Here is a 25,947-nt window from a genome sequence, read left to right as displayed (position 1 = left end):
ATTGTAAAGTTGGGAAAGTTTCAAGCTGACTGAAAGTTTATTTCTTTGGGTTGTGATAGTTTACTTCTCCCCAACGCATATCCAGATGGAATATAAGGAAGTAGTGAAGGAAAAAGCAAATGGCATACCTAAATTGGCTAAACTTCCAGGTGGATGTTCTGATAAAGTAGTTAGTAGTTTACAGCTGAGAAGTTTGTCAGACAATCACCAGCTTAACTCAAAACTGGGCATACAAAATTTATTCTTTTTTGTTGTCTGGAGCACACTGGAGATAGGATGAATCTCAAATCAGCTACAAGTAAAGACCATCTTAAAGCAGTAATTGAAGACGCCCAGCCTCTGTGAAACATGTCAAAGAAGTACCTAATCCTATAACCTTATTTGAACAAACTGGGAATGGGGAACCTATAGCCTTCCAGATGTTCAACTGCGATTCCCATCATTCTTGACCACTGATCATGCTGGTTGGGATAGGAGTCCAAAAACATGGATGGTCAGAGGTTCTCCTGTCCTACTTTTAAGGGGATAAGGCAGTTAAAAAGTTATATTATTACTGGAGCTTCAAAGTTTCTAGGCAGGAAAGTGCTACAGTTGTAGTGCAAAAGTCCTTTGAGATAGTTTATGCAAGCCTACTGAAACAAACCTGTGCAGGAGTACAACCCTGAAGGCATTTCAATGGTGCTTGTGCACATAACCCTCGGGGGCTGGTCCTGTTCAGCAAAAACATCCTAGTGATATGCTTGTAAGATTTTTTTTTCTTTTTTTAAATGTACACAGGCACACAACTAATTTCTGAAAATACTAGGTTTATTCACACCCCAGTGGTAAACAACCTTAATATGATGTCTCTAGTTTTTTTTTTCCTGTAGGTCACCATCACAAAATACAAAAACCTAGAGCATAAACAAGCAGACAGTTATGAACGTCCAATGTGGTCTTGATGGAAATTGACAGATTTGGTTGGTTCTTCAGGAAAGGAGGCAAAGACTGGTCTCCGTCAACAGTTCTGGTATCTTCACAGCTGCAGTCTAATAGCTACATGACAACAGACTTCACAAGAACCAAACTATATATAGCAATGAATTAACTATTCATGCTTTAGGGATTTACTGCATTCTACATTTTGGCAGAAAAGTACTATTAAAATGCTAGGTACAAGGAACCTACATTTTAAACTGGTTCTGTCAGTTTGTTTTAACAAATTGTTTACTTAATTCTACCAAGATACAAAACATAAGGCTGTAAGTAACTAATAGTTGTGTTTAGGCTATTACAGTGCAGATAATCCTCAAGGCCACATACACAGTTTCACTGCTGCTTGCATTCTGCTGGGTTTTGATCCTTCTGTTGGAAGAAAAAACACACCAACATATCAGTGTGAAGACCACAGCTGTGCTACAGGACTTTGATAACTTTATTGGAGGGAAATGATTTACAAAGGTCATATGCATCAATTACTGACCTTGGGGTCATAATCTGGATCATTTTCCTCATCCGCTTCTTCTTCCCCTTCCTGAAATATACAGGACATACATTGAATGCGCACTTGACGTCATAAAGAGCAAAGCTGAGAGTCTGACATTCCAGGATTCGTAAGCACCTTTGTGCTACGTTTTAACTACTGAAACCAGTTAAGCCACCATGAAACTCACCTCATCATCGGCCTCCTCACCCTCTTCGTCATACTGGGGGGAGAAGGAGGGAGACAAAAATTAAGATAAGAGGACAGTAATACTTTAAGGACATTACTCTGCAAATTAGAGTTTTTGAGTTGCAGTTATTTCCAGACATACAATGTTAATTTACATTGCACAGGAGCACTTTGCAAAGCATGGGAACTTTTAGCAAAAACCCAATTAATGCCACAATTCTACATACACTTAAACCTTAGCATGAAAACAAAATCTGCACTCTAAACCCAAATTGCTTTGACATCTAATTATTGCGCCTGCTTAGGGGGGAAACTCATTCTGATTGTATCCCAATTCGTACTTTACGTGTTCTAAAAACAAGCTCTTGCATGAAGAACATAAAGCACCCAGCCTGAAATTCAGCCCTATATGTAACCGTACAATCTAGCACCGTAATGTAACATGCACTTTCATCTATGTCTAATTCTATTATAATTAATGAAGTCTGTGTGGTAAGTTATAGCTCCGTTTAAGCCCTGGGGTACAGCTACTGTTCCAAAGTAATTTTGGCACAGCTGAAAACAAGCACCACTTACATCATCATCATCATCCTCAATGGCTTCTCCTGTGAAATACAATACTGATCGTGGAACTATGCGCTCCCGTAGAAAGTGACCGATTTCAAAATCAGCTGCCAGAATTGCTTCAGCATCATCATCCTGTACAGGTAATAGGAATTCAAAGCTTTAGGACTTTGCATTTAGGGGGGGAAATGATACCATTCTATGACACAAAATTTGTCTAAAGCCATATTCTCCCCGATTATTTATAACAGATTGCAAAATTAATTCATTATCTCAAAAAAAAAAAAAATCTTTATTTGTGCCCTGACTGAGTGCTGAATTCTCAATTTCAGTCACAAAAAATAACACATTTAATTTGGGTTTGAAAACTTGAAATACTGCTTAAATCACTTCAAATTATCTTGAAGAAGCCTAAAATTTATCTCTTGCTACTGCTTTTATCTTAAATATTCTCCAAGTTATATTTATTAGGAAATTAAACTAGAGGGACTTACCAAGTCTCCACTTTCAGGAACTGCAAAGGAAAAGTAGTAAGATATAGGATTATACTTATATTTAAAAATCCACAATATTCAGATTTTACTGTAATAAAAAAAACATCAGAAACCATTTACCTTCAGGAGGACTGAAAAAATTGAAGAAAGAATCGTTGGAAACTGTTTTCGTCACTGTTCTAACTGTTCCACGCCCCTTGTGCTTCTGCTTCTTTTTGATAGTTTTCAAAGTAACATTTTTTCCCTTTTTCCAATCTATTTGGCACCTATGAGAAAATTAAATTAATAAATCAATGATATCCTTATGTAAGTATTTCAGCTAGTTAAGTACTTGTTGGGTTGGAGTCCAATTGAATAACAAGCCAGTGTCAGGCCTGTTCTCATGCTATTTTTCCCAGAGCCGTCTAGTATGAGGAAGAAAGTAACACCTGAATTAAATGAATCAATTACATTTTTCTTTCCCTCTTAACAGTATTAATATTTATTGAATTTATATACCGCCCTATACCTGCAGGTCTCAGGGCGGTTCACAGGGGGAGGGGTCATAAAACCGCAAAATACGTAGTTTGAAAATGAGTTCTCTCATCATACAGTATTTCAACACATATCCCACCTGCAATACATCTAAGCTGAAAGGCTGCAGGGTCTCTCTTGTTCCAGGACATTCAGTCCTCCAATAGGCTGTCCTTGCCCTTAAACCCCCTATTTGAATCTTCTCCATAAAGCCTCTCAAGTGTATTGTAGGCAGCACTGTAGTATCAAAGGTGTTACCATCACTTTGAAACTCTGCCACTAATTACTTCAAGTAATGCTGAACATGCTGGGGGTGGGGGTGGGGAATTCCTCTGCCTATGCAGAGAAGGTCTGGATGTTTTAAAGTAACCATCTTGGAACATCCAGATGTTTTTAAGTAACTTCCTTTGAACATGTTGCAATACAAGTTACTTTGTCTTTAGGCTGGCAAGACAAAGCTGGGTGGATTAGTATCTAGGCACTCGTGATGATCATGCACAGGCAGGATAACAAGCACCATTCAACTACCAGAAACTAGGTTCATAACTCTGGTTCAAATACCAGGATCAGAAGAACCTGACTTCAAAGCAACGCACAAGGCCCTAAATCAAAAAGTGAGCAATCTCAAGCTAAACCCCCAGCAACCTTTCCAGCATGCATATTACACAAGGAATTCAGCATATAGGCAAGGCATTAATGTTCCTAGAGGTTAGGAGAGATAAAATTGCAAATTAAAATGTAATAGTGAATATTGCAATGCCTTAAATATGGGCTGGACTTTGGTCATGAGTAAGAGTCAGGAAATATCTGTGAATTTAAATGGTTTGTATCAGGTTTAAATGTTTGTAATTTTCTGCACTGCGATTGCTGGGTGTAGAGCATGCACATATAATTTATATCTATCTTATCTCTCTCTCTTTACAGTAAGGGGTATATCACTCACAAGTTAAAACATTTTGTGTCCATTAAAATATGATCTATTGTACTAAAGCAAATTTACATTGTGAAGTAAGCAGGCACACATTCATAAACACCCATACTGACTTCAACAGAGGCCCTGGTTTGGGTGCCCCCACCTTCAGGGGCAAGGTGGGTAACAACAAGTGAAAGTTCTTTTCATGTGATAGAACATTGCCTATTAAAACTCTGTTTATTTGCCAGGCACCTACTTGCTAGCCTTTAGGTTGACAGCTAAAAAAACTCTTCTTTTACTTGAGAACTTAATAGCAGCTGCTATTAGTGGAATTTATGTTACTCTTTGTTTTTCTTTGCCTCACTTTTTTAATTTACTGGATTGTCATAGTTTACTTGTACATATTCTTACAATATATTACAGATTTTGTCCTCATTTGCAGACGTGCCGGTAAACCAAGCAGGTAAACTTTGGTTATAGCTCTTGGTTTGCCTGGAGAGAGCTAAACTATGAATGTGAATTTGAACAGGATGCTAAGCAAAACCACAGCTTGGCTCAGCATAGTCGCTAAATGACTGGGCTGCTATCCCCTTTTGAGGCGCCTGCAAAGAGTTTGGCTTAGAATTACATGCAAACTGGGCCAGTCTCATGTTATGGAAGACTGTCAACCACTTATTTTAAGAGAACATCACACTTACCCTGTGCAACCCATAATTTCTGGTCCATCGAAGGAGAAAGGATCAGAATCATCAGGTTCTGACCTCATTCTGTATGTTTTTGTCACCACGTCATTTGTGAAATATTCATTGGGTTCAAAGTGGAACTCTAATGTGAAAGTCTTTTTAAAAAATATAGAAAGACTGTGTTAGAAAGAAGTGAGTAATGCATCATTAAGCACCGCAGGTCAGCTATCCAATATGTCAAAACAATGGAATTACTTTAGTACAATGAAGGAGCAAACAGTGCTGCTTAAGTTCTATTTCTTGCTCAAATGGATACATTGGATAGAGCAGCCTTCTACACCTTCAATGTCCTCCAGATGTTTTGGACACATCAGCTGAATGGCTCAGTTGGTCAGAGTGTGGTGCTGATAATGCCAAGGTTGCAGGTTCAGTCCCCGTAAGGGACGGCTGCATATTCCTGAACTACAGGGGGCCGGACTAGAGAATTTTCAGGGTTCCTTCCAACTCTATGATTCTGTGACTGTAACTTCCATCAGTCTCAGACAGCAGGGAGTTGGCTGGGTTAGGAGTTGGAGTCTAAAACATCAGGAGGGTATCAAGTGGGGAAAGCAGGTCTACACAATGTTTTGTTATACTTCAAAAGTATAACCAAACTGTTATACTTCAATTTTGCAAAACAAACACGTAAAAGTACATTTCATTTTCTGCATGGCATTCATTTGTGTTCCCCATTTTTTCAGGGAACTTACACTGGTGGGATCCCATTTTCAGTAAAGCTCTCATTTAGCAATGCCCAACTGGAAACACAGATCTTTATAAAGTTCTTAGGGAATCTTCACATATCCATATTCATAATATATCCTTTTCAAATGGAGCCAGTCCACACATTCAGCCGCAAATCAGAGATAAGTCTTTGCATGATTAAGTATCAAAATCCTACGTATGTAACTCAACCCTAATTTTCAGCTAACAAGTCATGTGGACCATAAAGTTTATGACTCCTACAAGGGTAGAATAGATTGCAAAATTTTCAAGTGTTACAGTTGATTACTGTACGGTACTGAACAGAAGCAGAGTTTATGTATCTCAATATTCAATGTACTCTCATCAAGAACTTACCATAGGCTGCCCAGCCTCTGAAAACTTCACTTTAATATCTTTCAAGTGTTTCAGAATTGGTTCATCATGTTCCTACAAAAAACATGACAATTATCATGTAGCTACAAGAAGAAAAAGCAGTGTAACATAGCAAAAGGAAGCAAATACAAATAATCTGGGGTGAGCATTTGATTCGTAAATCCCTATTTCAATCAAAGCTAGTTCTCCAGGTAGTGGCAACCATCGAACAAGTACTCTCATAAAACACAAGTTTCTGAGAAATGAAAAAGCATACCACATGCCCAGGGCTGTATGTACTTTGCAATTTGATTCAAATGTGGAATGTGATATTGAGTGAGGTATCCAGCTTTTCAAGAATCAGAGTGTTTGTTGTATGACATGTTACTTTCAGCCCTTATGACAGCTTCTAATGTAGACTCATGTGAGAGCAATGACAGCTGAATAACATTCAATGTAGGTGGTAGAAAGTTCAGAAACTTAAGAGGAATTCACTGCCACAGCATGTAACCAGGACCACTAGTTTAAAAAGCTTTTAGATTAGCACTTGATGTCCATGAAATTAACTGGGTCATCCATGTTGAGGCAGTATGCCATCAAATATGAGATACTGGGGACCAACTTTAAATAGCTGCACCCATCACCCCCTAACTTGTGGGTTTCCCAAAAGGCACTGCTGAAACACTTAGGAACAAAATATTGGACGAGATTCCACTGTAGATCTAAGACAACTATGTCATGTTCTTATGGTGTAGAATTTTGAGTTCATAAAGACAAATGATCTATTCTTTCTGAATGTTTCTCAGAAAAAATGGATTACTGGATTACTAGAAACGAAAGCTGAATTCCAGGAAAAAACCAGGCTCCTTAAAGTCTCGAACTAAATTCTACTCTAAGTGGACCCACTTAAATCAGTGAACCTGGGAAAGTCACGCCCATAATTCTCAGTGGGTCTACTCTAAGCAAGACAACACTGGATGCAACACTTAGCTTACCAGCAAAATTGCAAGAAATTAAAAGTCATTCTTTTACCTGAACCATATCACTGAGTAAGTCAACATTCTTGAACACAGTCAGCCAAAATTCAGGAATTCCTTTAGGGTCATCTTTTTCTTCATCTTTTTTCTCTTCTTCAAGCTTGGCTTTCTCTTTCATTTCCTCCTTGTTAAAATTAAGAAGTTACTCTTTCTAAAATTTGAGTGCTGCACACTAACCAAGAAATCTAGTGTTATACTAGTAACCACAACAAACAGGAAAACCTTCAGTCAAATACTATCAGATTAGTGGCTGTATATTTCAATATTTATGTAAGACAGGCATCTTACTATTTAAAGCTACACAGAACCTCTCAAGGCACACATAGGATACCAGAACATTTTAATTCTTTTAAATATGAGTTGTAAAATGTTTTATGCTGTTTTTATGCTGCATCTGTACAGGAAGATTTTTGGCTGTCTTGTTTAAATCACTTTTTTATATATTGGTTCAGTATGCATATAGTAAGCCTAACCATGGCTTAGTGTGAACGCACTCTCCACTGGTCCTTCTGCTACTGTACTGGTGTGAGGTAAGCCATGGTACGATGTGCTGTCTGAACCGAGGCTCTTTGTTTGTCTCATCCCAGACAAACCATGAGCTATAAACCCCCAAACAAAATTTGGTTGCAAGGACATGGTTTCTCTGGAGGAGGCAAACCATGAATCCTGGTTCACATAGCAAACAAAGTGTTTCAGACCTCTTGGCAGCAGGAGGACCAGGGAAGAGTGCAGCAGCTGCAATCTGCTCTTTGGAAATCCACATGTTTGCACTAAGCCATGTCTTATCTTAGAGCCACATGAGAACGGGGTCACTGTGTTTAATTGTTGTAAGACACACAGGAAATGTTTATTGGTGGGCTGCTATATCAATCCAATACAAAACAACCCGATCAAAATGTTTACTAGCCATCAAGGTTAGTTATAAATTGAATGATTTGTCTGCATTTACTACTAGAATAAGTCTACAGTATTTCAAACTTGTAAAGCACGAATACACAATTAATCCCAGCCACAATCATATTTAAGTACTCACTGAAATTTCTTCTTCAACATCTGTTTTCCATTCACATTCTTCTTCAGTAGGTTCATAAACTGCATTGATGATTTCACTCCTCTGGAAGAGTAAATTGTTTGTTTATTCAGGTTACCAGAATTTAGTTTGACCCAATACCCAACAAAAGCAACAAACAAGTATTATTATTATTATTATTATTGCAAATAAAAGGTTACAGAATTACTGAACCAGTGGGAATTTGGTCCCATTTGACTCTGCACAATTAAACTCTCATCCCTAGAGGTAAAAGTATAAAGAGTACCTTGTCAAACAAGGGCTGATAAAGAGCAGCATATTTCCTTTCCAATTCATGAACTTCTTCATAGAACTTTGCTTCTATCTGTGCACATTTAACTTGAAGATTCTTGAGTGCATTTACACGTCTCTTAACTACTTTAGGCAAGCTGAGGGAGGAAAATAATACTGCATTGTTACATCAATGACAATCATGTGGATTCATTCTCCTAATAAAGTTTCCTTTAAACAGGTTGGATTATGCTGTTAACTTTTATTTCCAAGAGCAACAGCAGAGCAAAATTGTGATATTAACACAAGAGTGATTTTTATTTTTGAAGGTTTTATGGATATTAATATAAACAATATCAATTCTGAATCACTTACATATAGAACAAGATAAACCCCATAATCGCCCCTCCCAGGAAATTCCTTAAGTGTTTCAGACCATATTTCTTTGTGGAAAATATTGTTCAATTTGAACACAATTCTTAATATCAATTATCAACTGAAATTTCAGAATTCAAGGTGTATATATATATGTTTTAGAAACTAACTTTTTAAATAACTTAATTTAGCACCTGAAAAGACAGATTAAACAACTATCTGTGACTTCTTTGCAAGTAGTATATTAGGTGCACTCCATGCAGTTCAAAAGTTAAAGTGACATGACACTAACAACTGAAAAGTTGAGTAAACACATTAAAATTGCTGTTCAGGTCAGCTGATTTTAGGATAAAGGATTCGACTGAGCGCTGAACATTGAGAGAATTTTGGAATTCTCTGGATTCTAAGAACCCATTGTTTTCTTTAATAATTCAGCACATACTGAAGTAAAGGTGAATTCTGGCAACAACTAGGCACAGACAACAAAGATCTATTACAGTATTCTGAGCTGGTAATTTTAATTTGTGACAAGGATAACAATTTAAGAGAGTCCAGCCTGGGCCACCTTTACCCGACTCATCATGCCCCCTAGCCTTACACTGTTTAAGCAACTTCAGGTGTGCTTTGCACATGTCAACTTTCCAAAGATCACCAGTCAAGACTTAAGCATGCCTCTGGCACTTCATCATATACAAGCAGAAGACACGGGAGAAGTACAGCATACAGCATGTTAAGTTCCTTAACTTCCCCAACACTGCTGTCTCACCAAGCGTGTCCAATAGCCAATTGCTTAAACCCTGCAGCACCAATGCTTAGGGCAAAACTTGCCATTTCTTGAATAGATGAGACTTGTTTAAAAAGAACATCTATACATACATGCACACACACACACATATGCAACAATAGTGATAGAAGTTCCTGCACTGATATTTCATTCAAAATATTAACATTATACACCTACTTTTTTCTCAACCCAACCCCCCATTTTCATATTTTAAGTTAGTCTTGGGTGGACTTAAGGACAGTTAGTAAGCAAAAGCTCCAAATTCAAAGCTCTATCTAGTAATTTATTTATATAGAGTTTACTGTAGCCAAAGTTAGATAAAAACAATCTGTTACATGATCCCTAGGACTGATACACCAGCACACAACTGCTTTACATTACAAGCTATGTCAGTATTAGGTATGCTTTGTAATAAATAGCATGATGACACCTTTCAGGTAGAATTTGTAAGCAAAACCTTATAAAGCTGCAAGCCAGTAAAATTCAAGGTTAATTTTATATTGTTGTATCTGTTCACACCAAGTTGATATATAGTATGAAAGCTGCATATTTCAATATAGAGGCCAAAACTACAGCTTCTTACAGAAACACATTCAGATGACTTCATTTCAGTAATGAATGTGAGTGGACATGTGCCTTCTTTCAGATTCAGGCCACTACCCACCTTCCTGGATACCCAACACTGGGCATTCAGGAGAGGGCTCCGGTTCTTACCGAGACAAGGTGGTCAATGGGTGGAGAATTTTAGATAGGCAATTATTTGGCTCAGAAGTCTATGAAATTGAAATTCTAGTAATTATTTCTAAATTTGATCACCATATATAACCTAGCGTTTGAATATTGTCCTTGCTTTCAGTTATTCATATCCTATTTTTGGTAATGTGAAAATGTTCTGAAACACGACCAAAACCAGAAAAGAGAAAAAGATTGCAACACATAAAAAGCAATTTTACAAGGTACAGAAGTGAGACCCAGGTTTACTGTAAAGGCAATTTTAAAAAGGGGTAAGCAATATTCTTCCAGAAACCTTGGGGGGGGGGGAGAGAACCCCAAGTGAATGCTTCTTAAGTACAGCAACACTCAAAAAAAATACCACATGGCGATATACCCTGCTGCAATCAATGGGACACTCTACTGTGTCTTTTTTCAAAATTGGGTAACTTTGCTGCCTACTCTGTTTGGGCTAATGTGGCCTATACTGGTCAATCACAAAAGCAGGGGGAATTAGTAAACACACACAAAAAGGAGGAAATACAACAATTCCTCTTTACATAACAAGAAATCAGGTTCTTAATAACCGCTCCATATTAAATCATACAAAAATAGGACTCTATTGATGGGCATTTTTTATCTAAATGTGTATGCGAAACTCTTTTTCCAGAAATCCAATACCAATCATTTTTGCTTCTGAGGCACTGTGGAGTAATTAAACTACTGAAGAGCCTTTTTTACAACAGGGATTCCAAAGCAGCAACTCACAGCTGGTCATAGGATGGGTTTAGGGAGGGGGAGCATCCATATTTTGCTGGACTTTAACTTTCATCAGACATGATTTGCAGCCATACAACACCTGGAGGTCACAGTATTTGTTACCTTTAGTTTATGGTCAAGAGAAAAACATTTAAATATTTGTAAAGAGTATTAAAAGCAGAAGCTGTGTTTCCCCACAATTTTTTAATGAGATACCAGTTTTTGTTTGGCTTCAGTAAAATTTCTTTATGTTGGGTTGAAAAAACAGAGACCAACAAATAATGACACAGAGAACTTCTTGTTCCTTTGCATTTTTGCACACCCACCAAGAGCCCCTAGTTGCATGAGTAAGCTGTTACAAATCAAAGGTAAGTGGCATTTGTCCTCTGCAGACTCTTTACAGACAGGTTTGCAGTGGGGGGAAATGTTCTGTCTCCAGACATGGTTTGAATCCAAACACTGCCTGTAAATGGACTAAATGGGGTTCACAGTGCCAATAAGCTAATAAAATGCTGATAGCGAGCCCATTTTATGCTGTCACCTGATGGCTTAATGACAACAAGTGATTGACAGGTGGGTGCCTCAATAACTGAGTAGCAGTTGGGCCAGCCTAAGGGTAGTTAACACTGTGCCCTCAGATGCTTCGACTACAGCTATCACCAGTCCTAGCCAGTATGGTAAATGGTCAGGGATTATGGGGCACCAGCCAGTTATATCAGCTGGCCAGGGGACAGTGGCTGACTACTTACAATCAGGAAATGACATAGCTGAGCAATATTTATTTAGCTTTATATGGGAGACTATATTTCAGTGCACTAGATCAAGCTAAAAATTGACAAAGGAGTAAAAGTTAAAGTAATAAATAAGGGCTCCCAATTCTCCATCTGTCAGTTTGTGTAACAGAGAGTAGCTTCTCTTGAATCAATTTAGGCAAGGAATACATTGCATATTCTATAGATAAGTAGTCAAAACCTGTCCTTCTAGTTCATATTCAGAGGCAATATCAAGTATGAAATGCAAAAGACATCTACAAAACATTTTAAGATCAAGCAAACGTGCAAGCATTAGACAAAGCTCAAACACAGTACTCCTGTTAATTTATTTTGCTTCAAATGCTTTAGTTGACATGCTATATAAGTTTTAGGGATGAGCTACTGTACTTGAAGTGATGAAGAGCTGGCTTTTTGAAAACTCAAAAAGGTATAGTATCTCAGTGAAAGCACAGCATGAAACTCAGTAAGGACTTGCTGATCTTGGATCAAGGACCTTGCAGGTTACTTAAATATGCTACGAGAGAAAAGAAAGCAAGTTCATAGCAGATGTGAGATCAATTGTGGCCAGCGATTAGATGGTGTGGGGCCTTTTTAGTCAGAGCAGCAGCTCTAGGGTGCTTGACCTTTTCCTTGCTTGCCATTTCTGCTCCAAACTGATTGCCCAGTTGCTTCCTTCCTACAGAATTCCACTTCTACGCTTGCATAGAAGTAAAATGCTTATGTGGCACCTCAGGATGGGACAGCTAAGAGGCTTTTTGGAACAGAAAAAGCCTGGAGGTAACAAACCAGACATGCCTCATTCTGTGGTCAAAATTGCAGCTTCCCATTACATTTTTTATTCAGAAAAACAGTTATCAGGGAATCATTATAGACATTTGCATGTAAAAAGGAAAAGGAAAAGAAAGGGAAGGGAAGGGGAGAGAAAAAATTGCAGGTCCTTCTTGGGGACAACACTTGTACAGATGTCTTCCCAAAAAGTGAGAAACTTTCTTTATTGAAGCTCTATTCAAATGCATACCTGCTTTTTCCTTTTTCAAAAGTAATTCTCACATTTTGGATTTATCTAAAGGACATATCATTTGAAACTTGTTTCCTTCTTCCAATCTAAAAGCAGTATATTCTACCCAGCATCCATCAGTCCAATCTTGCAGATGATCTGAAGGTAGTGTCATTAATACTTTTCTGAAGTAGCCCACAAAATGATAGTGATGGAGATCACTGCCCTTACAGCTGTGAGGATTGTTACTACTTGTACTACCTACCTACCAAAAACCTGTGGCTCTCCATTGTGTGGAAAGCAGTGGACTTGGGGCCTATTACACTGGAACAACATTCACTTTTATACCTGAAGCCTGAAATAGTACATGAGTTGTGAATTTTCAGCAGTATGGTCAATCGGTTTCAATCTTCCATCCCACTCTTACAAAATGCATACCAAGAAAATTTTATCATTTTATTACTGACAAGGAGTCAGTGTAACCTGAGATAAATCAGAAGTTATTCAAGAGAGGCAGAATGTGCAATATGGAGAGCACACATATGCTCTGCAAATTTCAAAGGAAACAAACTCTGTATATGTCTCAAAAATGAAATACCTGTATAGACTGCTCAAACATACAACACCCACAAAACAGATATGTGGTTCAGCAACCACATTCTGATCTTCAGTACTAAAAGTGAAATTGTTTCCATGCTCAACTGAGTTCAGTTATACTTATTCTCAAGTAGTGTGTGTGTGTGTGTGTGTGTGTGTGTGTGTGTAACTGCAGCCTTAATTACTTAAGTTTTCTGAAGCAGCAGTCACTATTACTCTCTCAAGCAGATTGTTATGTCCTGATTTTAGACTACCTTCCAACATCACTATTTCTAAACTGTAGGTCATACTTCTGTACTTAATATTGCAGAACAATGACCATTTAGCATAATGCAAACAATTTTATCTATTAAAGAGGTAAGAACAAAGAGGAATTAATATATGTAACTGCAGAACACTCTACCTCTCTATATATCCTGTAGGTGTTCCAACCAGACCGTCAAGTCTTTCCTGAAGGGCTGCAAGAATTTGAGGATTCTGCATCATTTGTACAGTCAGCTGGCGTGCTTAACAAAACAAAAGAAGTTTTAAAAAACACTATTATACTCCCCCATTATGAAATTTTAGCCCAGTGCTTGCAATTCAGATTTTACCAAATGATAGAACATAAAATGTCAAGATTTTGCATTACTTATTGTCTAGAAGTCAAGCGTCAAAAGAAACCTGCCTGAACAGATCTAATGTAATAGCAGAAGGATAACTATTTTTAAATGTCTGCCTCCCATGTTAAGTAAGCAAGAGGTAGCACATATAATTAGGATACATAAGGTCTAACACACACCTCAAGAGTCGCAAAATTAAATGCTAAATATCCATGTTTATAAAGACAGCAATCCTATACACACTACTTGGGCAGCAATACTTGCCTCCAAGTAAGCATGTACAGGAAAAGTTAGATTATGAGATGGGAAACAAAAATCACACTAGCATTTAATACAAGGACAATTTTGCCTAAAGCATTTAAGGTAAGCATTGCACTAAACAATCAATTTGTTTTTCCTCTGAATGGCAAGATCTGCTGAAGGTGAATATTTAACCAGCAGGTATCAGACTGAGCCAAGAAAAGCACTTCTTCCATTATGCCTACAGAAGAAAACCTTTGCCTGGGCTCATTTTCCCCTTACCTTTACTGTTAGCATCCTCTCCAGTTTCTTCCTCTTCTACCTCTTCAACATCTTCCATATCTTGCTGGTCCAGCTCAGCCTGTTCTTTGCTATTAAATTCCAAGTCAAAACAGGAATTTGATTCTCTTTAACCCAAAAAAATTAGTATGAAAGTACATCTAGCAAGTTACCAATTCAGATTTAATCTAGCATATTAAAGTTCAGAAAATGCCCAGAAGCTAGTGTCTTTCAAACCATTTCTCTAATGCACATCCCATATGTTATCTCTAAGTTGGCAGGGACTTGAGCTTTTTAAGGCTCTCATTGCAAAAGCACATGCAACATGCAAAAAGCCAGTATAATCAGAGACAAACACTGTTCTAATTAAGGTGTATATTCATGATCCATAAGAGGCACTGTGCGTGACAGATATAGCCAATGATTTCCTCTCATCTGCAATATCCTAACTTTCCCTCCAGTTTGATTTAAAAAGCAATTATCACTGGAGGAAGAGGAGAGATGCACACTTACTCCAGCTATACAGAGAACCTTTGGATAGTTTGCAATTGCACGTATGTTATTGGAAGGTGTTAGGTGCAGTGCAAAGCACCAGAGATCCATCACAAGTAGAAGGAAGGATATAACTTGTCAAACCCTTTGGCATCAGGAGATTGAGCATAACTATACTCTGTAATGGTCACATCCTGATAATAAGCCACACTAATACTTCTGGACTGAGCGCCACAGCACAGCTTAACTGGTAGGCAACAGAACAAAGGTTTGATAAGACCCTCCAAGACTGATAAATGATTATTAGAATCAGACTTCTACAAGCTGACTGTTTGATTTTTTAACTTTATTGAGGGAGGGGATGAAGTAAAATTTGTATTCACAACTTGCAACCCATGTTCTACATGGACATACTGAAAATTAATTGATGTTCTACTTTCCTTGCATAAATGTTTCTACTTGCATCTTTCCCCAACTCTGCACTACCTTGCCTTTAGCATCAAAAGCAACTGTAACTGACATTTTCAGGAGGAGGTAAGACAACACTGTCTTTCTGATTTAACACTATTATCCTAACTGAAGAGAAAACACCCTGTCCTCACTGTGACAGGACTGAAGGCATGCAATGTTCTCTAGTTTGCACCTGATATGTACGTCTATTGGGTAAACCACAAGCCTGCTTGCAAATAGCTACATAAGAAATGACCAGTACACACCTCTTTCTGAGTCCATGTATGTGGTTTATAATTATTGCCAACCCTTTAAGCCAGTGTTTCCCAACCTTGGGCCTCCAGCTGTTTTTGAACTACAATTCCCATCATCCCTGACCACTGGTCTTGCTAGCTAGGGATGATGGGAGTTGTAGTCCAAAAACAGCTGGAGGCCCAAGGTTGGGAAACACTGCTTTAAGCGACCAGGATCCATACGTACAATTAAATTGCTAATACTCAGTCGAACCTGCTGAATATGTCCCTAAGTCCCAAGTAAAGTTTACTATGAATACAGTATACACTTTGCATAAATGTGCAATAACATTTGATATGGGAAAAGCACCAAGAGAGCCCTTACATGCAGGCCTGATACACACACAAAATTGAGTGGGAAGAACACGTTATATCATGTGCATGGTCAAAATAAGCGGTATTTGCTCCTCCCAACATAAACACTGCTGGGCTTTGGCTAACTATATGAACTAAGTCTAGGATTAAAACGTATTGCCTATAAATTTACAAATTTATATTAACAACTGGAAGACCTAGAACATTGTTTGCTACTAACTATATATGCCCTTGTAAGAAAGAACACAATTGCAGATTTCACACAATAGAACCTTTTAAAGATAGAACGCCACATTAGCCAAAATTTAGCATGCTTACTTGTCAATGTCTGCCATTTTCCCAGACCTCAGAAAACCCCTAGAAAAGAACAGAAAACATTATTTTACATTAAATTGCAGCTTAAACAATAAAATAAACAGAACAATAAAATAATAAAACAGGATAGGACCCTTTTATAATGCCTTTGGGAAACATATTCAGTCTGAAGTTTTGTCATACTGTCAATCATTTTGTATTCTAACATTACAACTAACGTCGGAGACTGCTTGAAAAAGCTAATGATTGTATGACATTACTACTGAGTGCAATGTGTCTAAACTTTGTACTCCCACCCCAAAATCATATACAATAGGTTTTAGCATTGCTAGGTTTGTGCACATTCTGAATTACAGGACTATTTGTCAGCCAAGAGACAGTACAATTTAAGGCAAATTCTTCCACTGCAGCCATCAGATGGGAGACCACTTAAAAGGCTTCTGCATGGAAGACTTAACATAGTGGTCTCACCAGGGCTGATCACTCAACCAGCCACCATTTATTTTAAGGTCTCCAATTTCCAGCCGTTTTTGGCTATGTGAGGCATGTCCCATTTCAATTCCTTCTCTGATGTCCATTTCCTTCTTTTCACGAACCCCTCTCACCCATATCACCTATTTGGTCACATCCTTTCATACTCATATGAAATAATCCTGTACCTAGTGTCACAGGCCTAAGATTCAGCAGATGAAGATACAAGATTTGAAGGCTTCTGCATGATACAAAACCTTTTATATGGCAGTATTTCATGTTATCTGGAAGTACAACTTTAAATACTATGTGTAAATACTATTTTAATTTCATAATCTTAGGGTGTTCCTTCTCACATCTCATGATATATACATTTTGGGGATAAACTGCAGCATTGTGCATTATCAGCATGAGAAAAACTATGGTGACTCTAAGAAATTCAGGTGTGAACCGCATGGATGTAACTGCAGGATCCCTGTGACTATGCTGGCAAAAGAAAAATGTATTGTTAAGGAAGTGGCTGTCAGCAATTTCCATCTACAACTTGATAAAATGCTTTCTTACAGCAATAGTGTGGAAACATTCTGGGTCCGTGGACCAAAATAAGTGGTGTCAAAAACTATGTCAGGTGATTTGAAATTTGGTGCTTTGAGGTCCTGAAGTTGGACTTCAAAGCACCTTGCAGACAAGCAACACACTGATAAAAGGAAAAGTTCCAATCTCCCAGCACATTGCTGACTTCAGGACTCCAATGCTCAGCATAACCTTTTTTCCCCCTTAATGAATGGTGACATGGACCATTCATAATGTAGGGATATTCTTCACAACTGTAAGCAGGGCAATGGGGTGGAGTAAACTACAACATTTAACTAACGTTGTTCACTGCTCCTGCTCAAGCTGCACAGAAAAAGCATTTTGGTTCCTGAAATTTATTCCAACTGTGCAGATAAATTAGAATTGATAGAATTCTACAGGATGTGGCAGAAGTGTGGTATTCAATAAATGATTCTGCCCCGCATCAAAAACCCTAATACCCACGAATCTTCCAGAACTACTGTTTCTCCATCATTCATTCCTTCTGCACTGCAGAGTAAGTCATTTAATCTCTCATTGGAATTCTCTATCAGAATTTTCTATCAAGTATTTTCACCCCAGCACTAGGACAGAAGCAGCAGTGATATTCAAGAGACCTTCAACTGAGATTCCAGAACAGTTTTCTGCCTTGCCAGAGTTGCTGGCACAAAGTAGCAAGACATGCTGACAATGCCAGGGCTCACTCTGAAGCCTTGCTTGGTAGTGTCATCAGGATTTACCAATGATGATCAGAACAGCTGCTTATAAAGACCAAACCCAAAGTTCAAACTCTCATTTCTTAAGCACAGTTAAATACACTTAAGTTAAACTTGGAGGACAACTAAAATATTGATATGAGGAATTAAGTTACAAAAGCACTTCTATATTAATGGAATAAGTGAAAAAAGATGTAATACAACAGAAGCAGGTTCTCAGCCAAATGAACAGCCCGTTTCATCCTGAAATGTCAGAATATGAATACTTGCTAACAAAATGTTGGGTTAGGCATGAGCCCTGTCACTTCCTGCATATTTCATGCATGCAGGATGTCCATTTAAAATAAATAAATAAATAAAGACCATGACATATACATAAGCTTTTAAAAGTGCAAAACCATGGCTAGATTTTTCTTGGGGGTAAAATCAATCTGCTCAAGAGTCAAGTCTGCAAAGACTTGGGGTAAAGGAAGACATAACATTGATTTTCCCCTCCCTTGAAATTCTCCTCACAGCCTTCAACTGGACTGTACGTTTCCTCTTTGAACTCTTGGCTGGATGGGGAGTAAATTTCAAGTTTGTGACAGTAGCTGTCTTACTTAGTGAAAACATTGTAGTTGGATGGCCTTCTATAAAACTATTCCTGGTACAAGTTTATTCTTTAGAAAGCAATCTGCAGAAGTTAATGTATTTCAAACAAAAGTCAAACAATGACATTCATACTTTGTCATTGCTCTGTTAGCTTCAACCTGCTAGAAAAGGATAATTAACATAAGCATGGTACCTTCTCTTTAGCTTTGAAGCAAATCTTATCTGAGATGTTCTTGGGCAGAGAGGGAGAAAAAGTATTGTTATATACCTTATGGTTTGAAGTCTAAAGGCAGCTTAAGAAATGAAAATGAAGCTGAATGCAAGACAGCATATTTGGCTAAACACAAAGGATCGCCAGATCCAAAGTTGCTTCAAATGCCAATTCTATCTACTCTTTTCATATGAATTTCTCTTTTTAAAGTAAACACGTACATATTTGACAGGACAATTTGCTAAGATGGTATGTCAACAGAAATGTACTAAAGAACACATCTAAACATTAAATGGTATAGAAATATTAGTTTCTGAAACTATAGGGGTGGGGGATAAAATGTATTTCCTAAAAGAGACTTTAAAATATTTGGAATAATTTTTCCGAAATATTTTATGTACATGTTAAGATGGTCTCCTTCTACAGTCCCCTACTATCCTCCCATCAGCTCTTGAGGGTCACCCAACATCCAGAGCAGGTTTTGGGGGGACATTGGGTCTGCAGGGGACCAAAAGGACGGGTAAGTCCCACCTGAATGAGCAGAAGTCAATTTACAAGCATGCTGATGCTACTAGATTCATATCTAGTTTATGTATAAAATAGTACAGTACTTGGATATACTTATGAAAAAAATACTGAAAATTACTACAATATGCCAGAGATAAGATTTGTATGCTGCTGTACTCTAGCATGAACAAGACTAATATTCCCAGTTAGTAAATAGAAAATACATCAATAAAGTGAAAATAAAAACCATCAGTACTGTGAGCAACTAAAATATGTATTATTGAAAAATAGAAATAGTATGCAGTCCTCAAGATAAAACACCCTGAAAATTAATATTTCTATGATGTAACAAACAGGTCCTATTAAAAAAAAAAATCAGTAATGATCCAAACTTTATTACTGCCATTACACCCTTTAAGATGACAGTTTCTCACACAGAAAATTATTTCAGTGAATGCCCCACAAAATACACAGCTCATATACTACACTACCTAAAATCCAACACTTGTACAGTGGTACCTCGGGTTACGAACTTAATTCATTCCAGAAGTCCATTCTTAACCCAAGGTGTACATTCCCTACATAGGCCCCGGAAGCGGATTACATTCGTATCCAGGGGCAAAGTTCGCAACCCAGAACACCTACTTCCGAGTTTGCGGAGTTCGTAACCCGAAGCATTCATAAGCAGGACAGTTCATAACCCAAGGTACCACTGTATTTCAATTCACTTGCACCAGGAAATCAAAATGACCATAACTTTGTTTTTTCACCTAGGTGAATGAAATCTGGAGATAGAATAGCTGCTCAAAAGGAGATTAACCCTGCCAAATGTAAGACTAGTAGCTCTAGGGGTTTTGTGCTACCCATCTTTGAAGTTTGCTTTTTTGAAAAATATTTAAAATGCTGATGTATGCGTTATTATACTATATGCGTGCTCCTTGTGCACCGACTGCACACAATGTACTTACAAGACTTACCAAAACAAAAGCACAAATAAAGAGACACAGAAAACAGAACACCGATGTAAATAAAATGCAAACCTAACCTTAAAAAACTAGGGTCCAAATGGGAGGGGCGTGTGACACTGCTTAAGTAGCTAAGACAAAGACAAATATGTTTATGTTATTGTGTAGGTATGGAACTGGGATTGATCAAGAAACAATGGAAAACGAATAAGCCGAAGGACAGGTAGAGTACTGTGCAGGAAAAAGAACATAAATGCCACCAAACTACTTCTAAGAGTCAGAACTCCTAAGTGACAATGGTGGATGAGATTCTGACCCTTAATGAACAATGTCCTGCTCCAGTTCCACTCCTACCTCATCTGAATGTTCTCCTTAAATGATGTTGCAATAATTGCACAACTTTGGAGACAGTCTATCTGGAGTTTTGAGAGACTGTTTTGAGCTCCAGATCAGCACATATCACTACAAATCAATTTGGGTCTACCTGACATGTTCTATAGCTGCCTTGACCCTATCCAGATTCAGCACAAATCAGTCTGATTCAGTGTGAGATTCAAACAAGTCTGTTGTTCAATCCTAACTGGGAAAGTTACAAGTTGCAGTCCATATATCTGACAACTACTATGTTTGCTACCCCTGTTAAGAACTACAGTCATACCTCGGGTTACAGACGCTTCAGGTAGAGTTTTTTTTTGTTTGTTTGTTTTGAGGAGAGGTATGCAACTAATTCCTCCACCTCAAACTTTCACACATTATATTCCCTTCCTGGTATTCAAGGGAACTGAAAGACAAAGGCATCTAAGTGCCCCCTCCTTACTTGTTTTCTGAGATTTTCCCCAAACGTTTTGGTTACAGCTCACACCATCCTTACAACATAAAAAGAGAATTCCTGCCAATATAATCAATAGAGAAGGATTTAGTTGTAAGGGAAATAATTTTATACTTAATTGAACTATGAAAACAAAATCATATCAGGGGACCTTACTGGTGAATAGAACAAGCTGTGACATTGTACTGTGCTACCAGTATGTTAAAAAGACTAGCAGAAATACATACACTAGTCATCGAAGTGTAAAAAGTGCTGCTTTCAGGATAGTAAAAAGAGACCTGGAGTTACTTTGTCAACAAAAAAGAACTGCTAAAGAACAAATAAAAGAGTTCGGACATAGAAGAGTCATATGAACTAAAGGCAGAAAGAACAGCATCATAGCAGGTGTGGCTGTATTTTGGTCTCAATGTTTGGCCAGTTCTCTCTGTCAACATTATGCATAGTTTGCTGCTAGTCTACCTAGTGTCACCTTCTTTCAACAATTTTTACCCATATTAATAAGTTTTATAGTAGATAGGGATGCACTAGAGCCAGTGCGGTGTGGTGGTTAAGAGCGGTAGACTCATAATCTGGTGAACCGGGTTCGTGTCAACGCTCCTCCACATGCAGCTGCTGGGTGACCTTGGGCTAGTCACACTTCTCTGAAGTCTCTCAGCCCCAATCACCTCACAGAGTGTTTGTTGTGGGGGAGGAAGGGAAAGGAGAATGTTAGCCGCTTTGAGGCTCCTTTGGGTAGTGATAAAGCGGGATATCAAATCCAAACTCCTCTTCTTCTTTTCTCTACTGGGCTGGATAAGATTATTACATTCCTGTACTATAATTCCAAAATGCAGTCTAACTTCCACGCATTGACCCTGATACACAAGTTTCATTAAGCATCACTTTTGTTGATGCTATGAGTCTGGTGAAGTCACTGTACTAAGGTAAACTAGGATTGTCATTCATTTAAAGGTACATGCATGGTGCCATTTGTAACCTTCCAAGACAATGTTAAGATAGAAACCTCAAAGCAGACCACAAGCACATGCAGGGATCCCCCCCCCCATGCACAAGTGTCCTGCATCCTCATGGCACACATGCACGGGAACACAGAAAATGGAGGTCTGTGCAGAACTCCAATAATCCTGTTCAGCTCCCCTCACCCATAGGTTAAGGAATGCAAACAGCTGAACAAGATAAAAATCATACAGGGCCTTTGCACCTAGACACACAGCATCTGTGCATGCACTGTCACAGGGGAAGGGAAACAGGGATCTTCCACGCCATATTAAGATACCTCTTACTCAGTGGTGTAGCGTGGGTTGTCAGCACCCAGGGCAAGGCAAGTAATTTGCTCCCCCTCTGCCCTAGGGGCAGAGAGCTGCGAGTGCGAGCACCCCCCCAGATGTTGCGCCCGGTGCAGCCGGCCCCCCTGCACCCCCCACACTACACCACTGCTCTTACTTATGGGCACAGCACTTACATAGGACTATCAATCTCAAACAAATTTCAACTCACATAGCATTGTTGAAATACACATTTCACCATCTTGAGGGGCCTAAGAAATACCCAGTGTAACCACCATCACTTTAAACATAATCCCTTTACCTAGTCCTGAAGAGCAACTCTCCTCCATCTTAAGTGTGAATGTTTTTTTATTTACTTTATTAAATCATACTTTATTAAATCCTGAAGCACAGGAACAAGTGAAGGGTCACTTCTGCAATTCTTATTTGAACTACACAGTGGTACGTAATATCAATTGTATACCCCTTTCAATTTCGAGCCTTATGAGATATGCAAGCCAAGCATGGTTAATCCTAAACACACCTATGTGGAATTAAGCCACAATGCATTCACTAACAGCACAATCCTATATATGTCTACTCAGAAGTAAGTCCCGCCAAGTTCACCAGGGCTTGCTCCTAATTAACTGCTAAAAGAATTCCAGCTTTAGACCTCTATTAAAACATACACAATGGGAATCTATTAAACTGATTAAACTGAGACTTTGTTATTCTGAATGTTTTATCACTGCCTGCTATGAATATCTGAATAACACGGGGAACAAAGTGCTTTACAATTCTGCAAATCCACCCTCAAATACCTTAAAATTCCCAACTTACAGAAGAGTAACTGAAGCAGAGACTGGTGACTTGCTTGAAGTTACCAACAAATCTATAGCATGTTTTTACACTGCCTATACTGCTGTAGCAAATATACTAAGGCCACAAAAATTGACATTAGCGTCCATACACAAAATTTAATATTAGATCAGACACACAACATGGAGCCTAGAAGGGTCACTTTTGATCTTTAAAATCCCTGTTTGTGAAAAACTCAACATCTATTGTTCAATGAGATCTTCAAGGTAAATACGAACCTTGAAACCCACTGTTTGGAATCCAAGCCAATTTTAAAGCCTGCTTTGCTTGGTATTTACAATTTAAGAAAAGCCACCAACTCCAGCTGAGTGTCAGGCCTTCTCAGCACTTATCTGACCATCTACAGGCTGTTGCTGGATGTTAAACAAAGACTACAGAAAACAGCCATGTCTTGAAGGTCTTCGTTCCACAACAAGCTTTTCCACTTAGCTAGCCTATCATTACAGAGACAAATCCGTCTTTTGCTGCCTTTTCAGACCCACTTTTAACCTAACCCACAACACGGACCCTTCTTTTAATATTTTACATGGCACGTCTCTCCGCACCCGTAATCCACCGCTTCAAGAAGAGACCCACCTTGGATCAGACGCAACCCACGTGCGATGATCCATCTGCCAGTTGAAAACCAAGGCGGCAGTGGGCAGTACCTTCAAGACCGTAAGCCTCCCTGCCTCCGCCCAGCGTCATTCCGCGTGCCCTCTCGCCTTCAGTGCAACCCACCCAGGCGACTGTAAACTAACCAAATAAAAAGAAAACCTCGGGTTTTGTGGCACCTTTTAAAAAAACACCTAATAAAGGACGTTTGGAATATTTTAAAGGCAGCACAACTACCCCCCGAGCCAGAAACGGCCGATTATTTGTTACACTTAGTTGACACCTCAAAAAGAGCAAAACGCCCATTTTTATTCACACACACTCACCCTGCAGCCTTTCAATCTCCAAGAGCGACAAGGAGGGCACACAAAATGCGGGAAACCGAGGCCAGCGGTTGTTTACTACCTGGCGAACCCAGTCCGGCCAGGCTCCGCCGGGGGGGAGCCTTTCCTCGAGCAGCAACCAGCCCTCCCGGAGCTGCTCTGGCCGGTCTCGCCTCTCCTCCGAACAGGAGGAGGAAACGTGGAGGGACTCTCAACCTTCCCGCCACAAGCGCCCCCCCTCCAAGCCCTGCCCAGGCGCGGTGCCTCCCCTTCCCCATCGGGCCCTCCGCTTCCCTCCGCCCTCCCAACCCGCCACAGTCGCCCCGAGGCTTATTTACGTTTCGGCACCACAGCGCCGCGGCTCCTTTCTCCTCAACATGCCCGAGGCGGGCGGGCGGGCGGGAGGGGAGGCGGAGGCCGCCCAGCCAGAGCCCCGTCTCGTCCCCACGTGCTCGCCTGTGGCTCAGCCGGCCAGACTAGGCCAAGCCGGGGCGGCCCGCTTGACCGCAGCCTCGCCCCGAGGGAGAAGCGAAGACGGGCGGGCGGGCGGGCTGGCCTTTCCCCGCACGTACTGCCCCCCACGCCGCCCCATCGAGAACGGCCACGGTGGGGGAACGTACCCCGCCTGCGGAGGGGCCGCCAGAGAAGGGGGCCGCCTCTGCTCCCTCCCTATTTTCTCCCCCTCCCTCCCTCCCTCCCTCCGCCTGAGAGCAGAGCGCGAGATCCCCTCCTGCCAGGGCAGAGGCTCCCCCTCCCTCCCCCGCCACCAACCGCCTCCTATTGTAACAGGCGGCCCCCACCCTCCGAGCCCACGCGCCCCGCTTACCTACCTGCGCGAGGCCGGGTCTCGCAGTGACTCAGGAGCGAGGGAGAAGCGCCGCGCGGCTGGCGGTAAAAAGACCCGAGCTCCCGCCGCTCGCGCTCATATAGAATTAACGTCACCACGTAACATCCCCCCTCCTCCTCCTCCTCCTCTGTGTCCTTCCCCTCCCCTTCCTCTTCCCGCGCGCCCCTGTCTCCAGGCAACCCCGTGCGTGCGCGCGCCTTGGAACGGCGAGCCTTGCTGCTTAGTGACAAGCAACGGGCTCTTCTTTCCTCTCGCCTCTTTCTCTCTCTCTCGCCCGCCAATCAGCCCGCCAACTAAAGTCCCAGCCAACCACCTCGGCCCGGGCGCGAGCCAGGCCTTGGGCACGCCACAGGCAAGGCCACGTGGTCCCGGGTTCCCTGGGACAAACAACAGAGCGCGAGCGCGCTTGGGTGTGTGGAGCGTGTGCGTGGAGTTGGGGGTGGGTGGGGGGGAGGAAGTGAAAAGGGGAGGAAGGATTGCAGCGCCGCGAGCCCGGGCTGACGGGCAGTTGGCAAGGAAAGGGAGAGCTGAGAGCTCGGGGCGCGCCTTGGGTGGTTCCCTCCGGCCCTGCGTGACGGCCAACCTGGCTAATCCTGGCCACAGACTGAGCAGCACTTCAAGCACATCCTGCTTGCGTTTCTTCTGTGCGCTTGCAGCCATCGTGTGTACAGAGAGGAGGTGGGAAGGGGCCACACTCAAGCACATGCACACGCGCTGTGCACAGTTATATACACTTTGTGTGTGTGTGTGAGAGAGAGAGACATCCCATCTTCCATTCTGTCCCATTTTGGCGCTGACTTGGTCAATATTGCCATGTTGACCTGTTCACCATCATCATTGTTATCATCTGTACCATCCACAAACAATGTGCGTTACAAAGTGTAAGAAGACAGATCTCTGCCCTGAAGAGTTTCCAGTTTGAT

General features: G+C 40.3%; 1 protein-coding gene across 8 annotated transcripts; it reads right to left on the bottom strand.

Moving 5' to 3' along the window:
• Positions 1-789: 789 nt before the first annotated feature.
• On the bottom strand, positions 790-25,287 carry NAP1L1 (nucleosome assembly protein 1 like 1). 8 transcript variants are annotated; one of them, XM_083462500.1, is made up of 15 exons: positions 25,008-25,287; positions 16,257-16,295; positions 14,392-14,480; positions 13,671-13,773; positions 8,288-8,429; positions 8,005-8,085; positions 6,967-7,095; positions 5,938-6,009; positions 4,834-4,973; positions 2,830-2,975; positions 2,710-2,729; positions 2,228-2,350; positions 1,653-1,685; positions 1,463-1,513; positions 790-1,344 (listed from the first exon to the last, which is right to left on the bottom strand). In XM_083462500.1, exons 2-15 carry the CDS (start codon positions 16,271-16,273, stop codon positions 1,309-1,311), a joined length of 1,182 nt encoding a protein of 393 aa, XP_083318626.1. In that variant the 5' UTR covers positions 16,274-16,295; positions 25,008-25,287; the 3' UTR covers positions 790-1,308. The 8 variants fall into 8 exon arrangements, with proteins under 8 accessions (XP_083318626.1, XP_083318628.1, XP_083318630.1 ...); XM_083462502.1 differs by having other exon boundaries at positions 6,967-7,092; positions 25,008-25,277; XM_083462504.1 differs by having other exon boundaries at positions 6,967-7,092; positions 13,671-13,725; positions 25,008-25,145.
• Between the last annotated feature and the right edge of the window lie 660 nt (positions 25,288-25,947).

Source organism: Podarcis liolepis, assembly GCF_965112155.1.
Source record: "Podarcis liolepis genome assembly, chromosome: 10".
NCBI classification, from domain to species: Eukaryota; Metazoa; Chordata; class Lepidosauria; order Squamata; family Lacertidae; genus Podarcis; species Podarcis liolepis.
The sequence above is the reverse complement of the archived record's forward strand: the minus strand, read 5'-3'. Positions and strand labels throughout refer to the sequence as shown.

Coding starts and splice junctions, on each gene's coding strand:
- NAP1L1 (XM_083462497.1), bottom strand. CDS start 24,556: ATGTTGAGGAGAAAGGAGCCGCGGCGCTGTGGTGCCGAAAC. Junction 6,010..6,966: donor TACTCAGTGATATGGTTCAG/GTAAAAGAATGA, acceptor TGTTTTTTGTAG/GAACATGATGAACCAATTCT. Junction 2,730..2,829: donor TTTTTTCAGTCCTCCTGAAG/GTAAATGGTTTC, acceptor TTTCCTTTGCAG/TTCCTGAAAGTGGAGACTTG.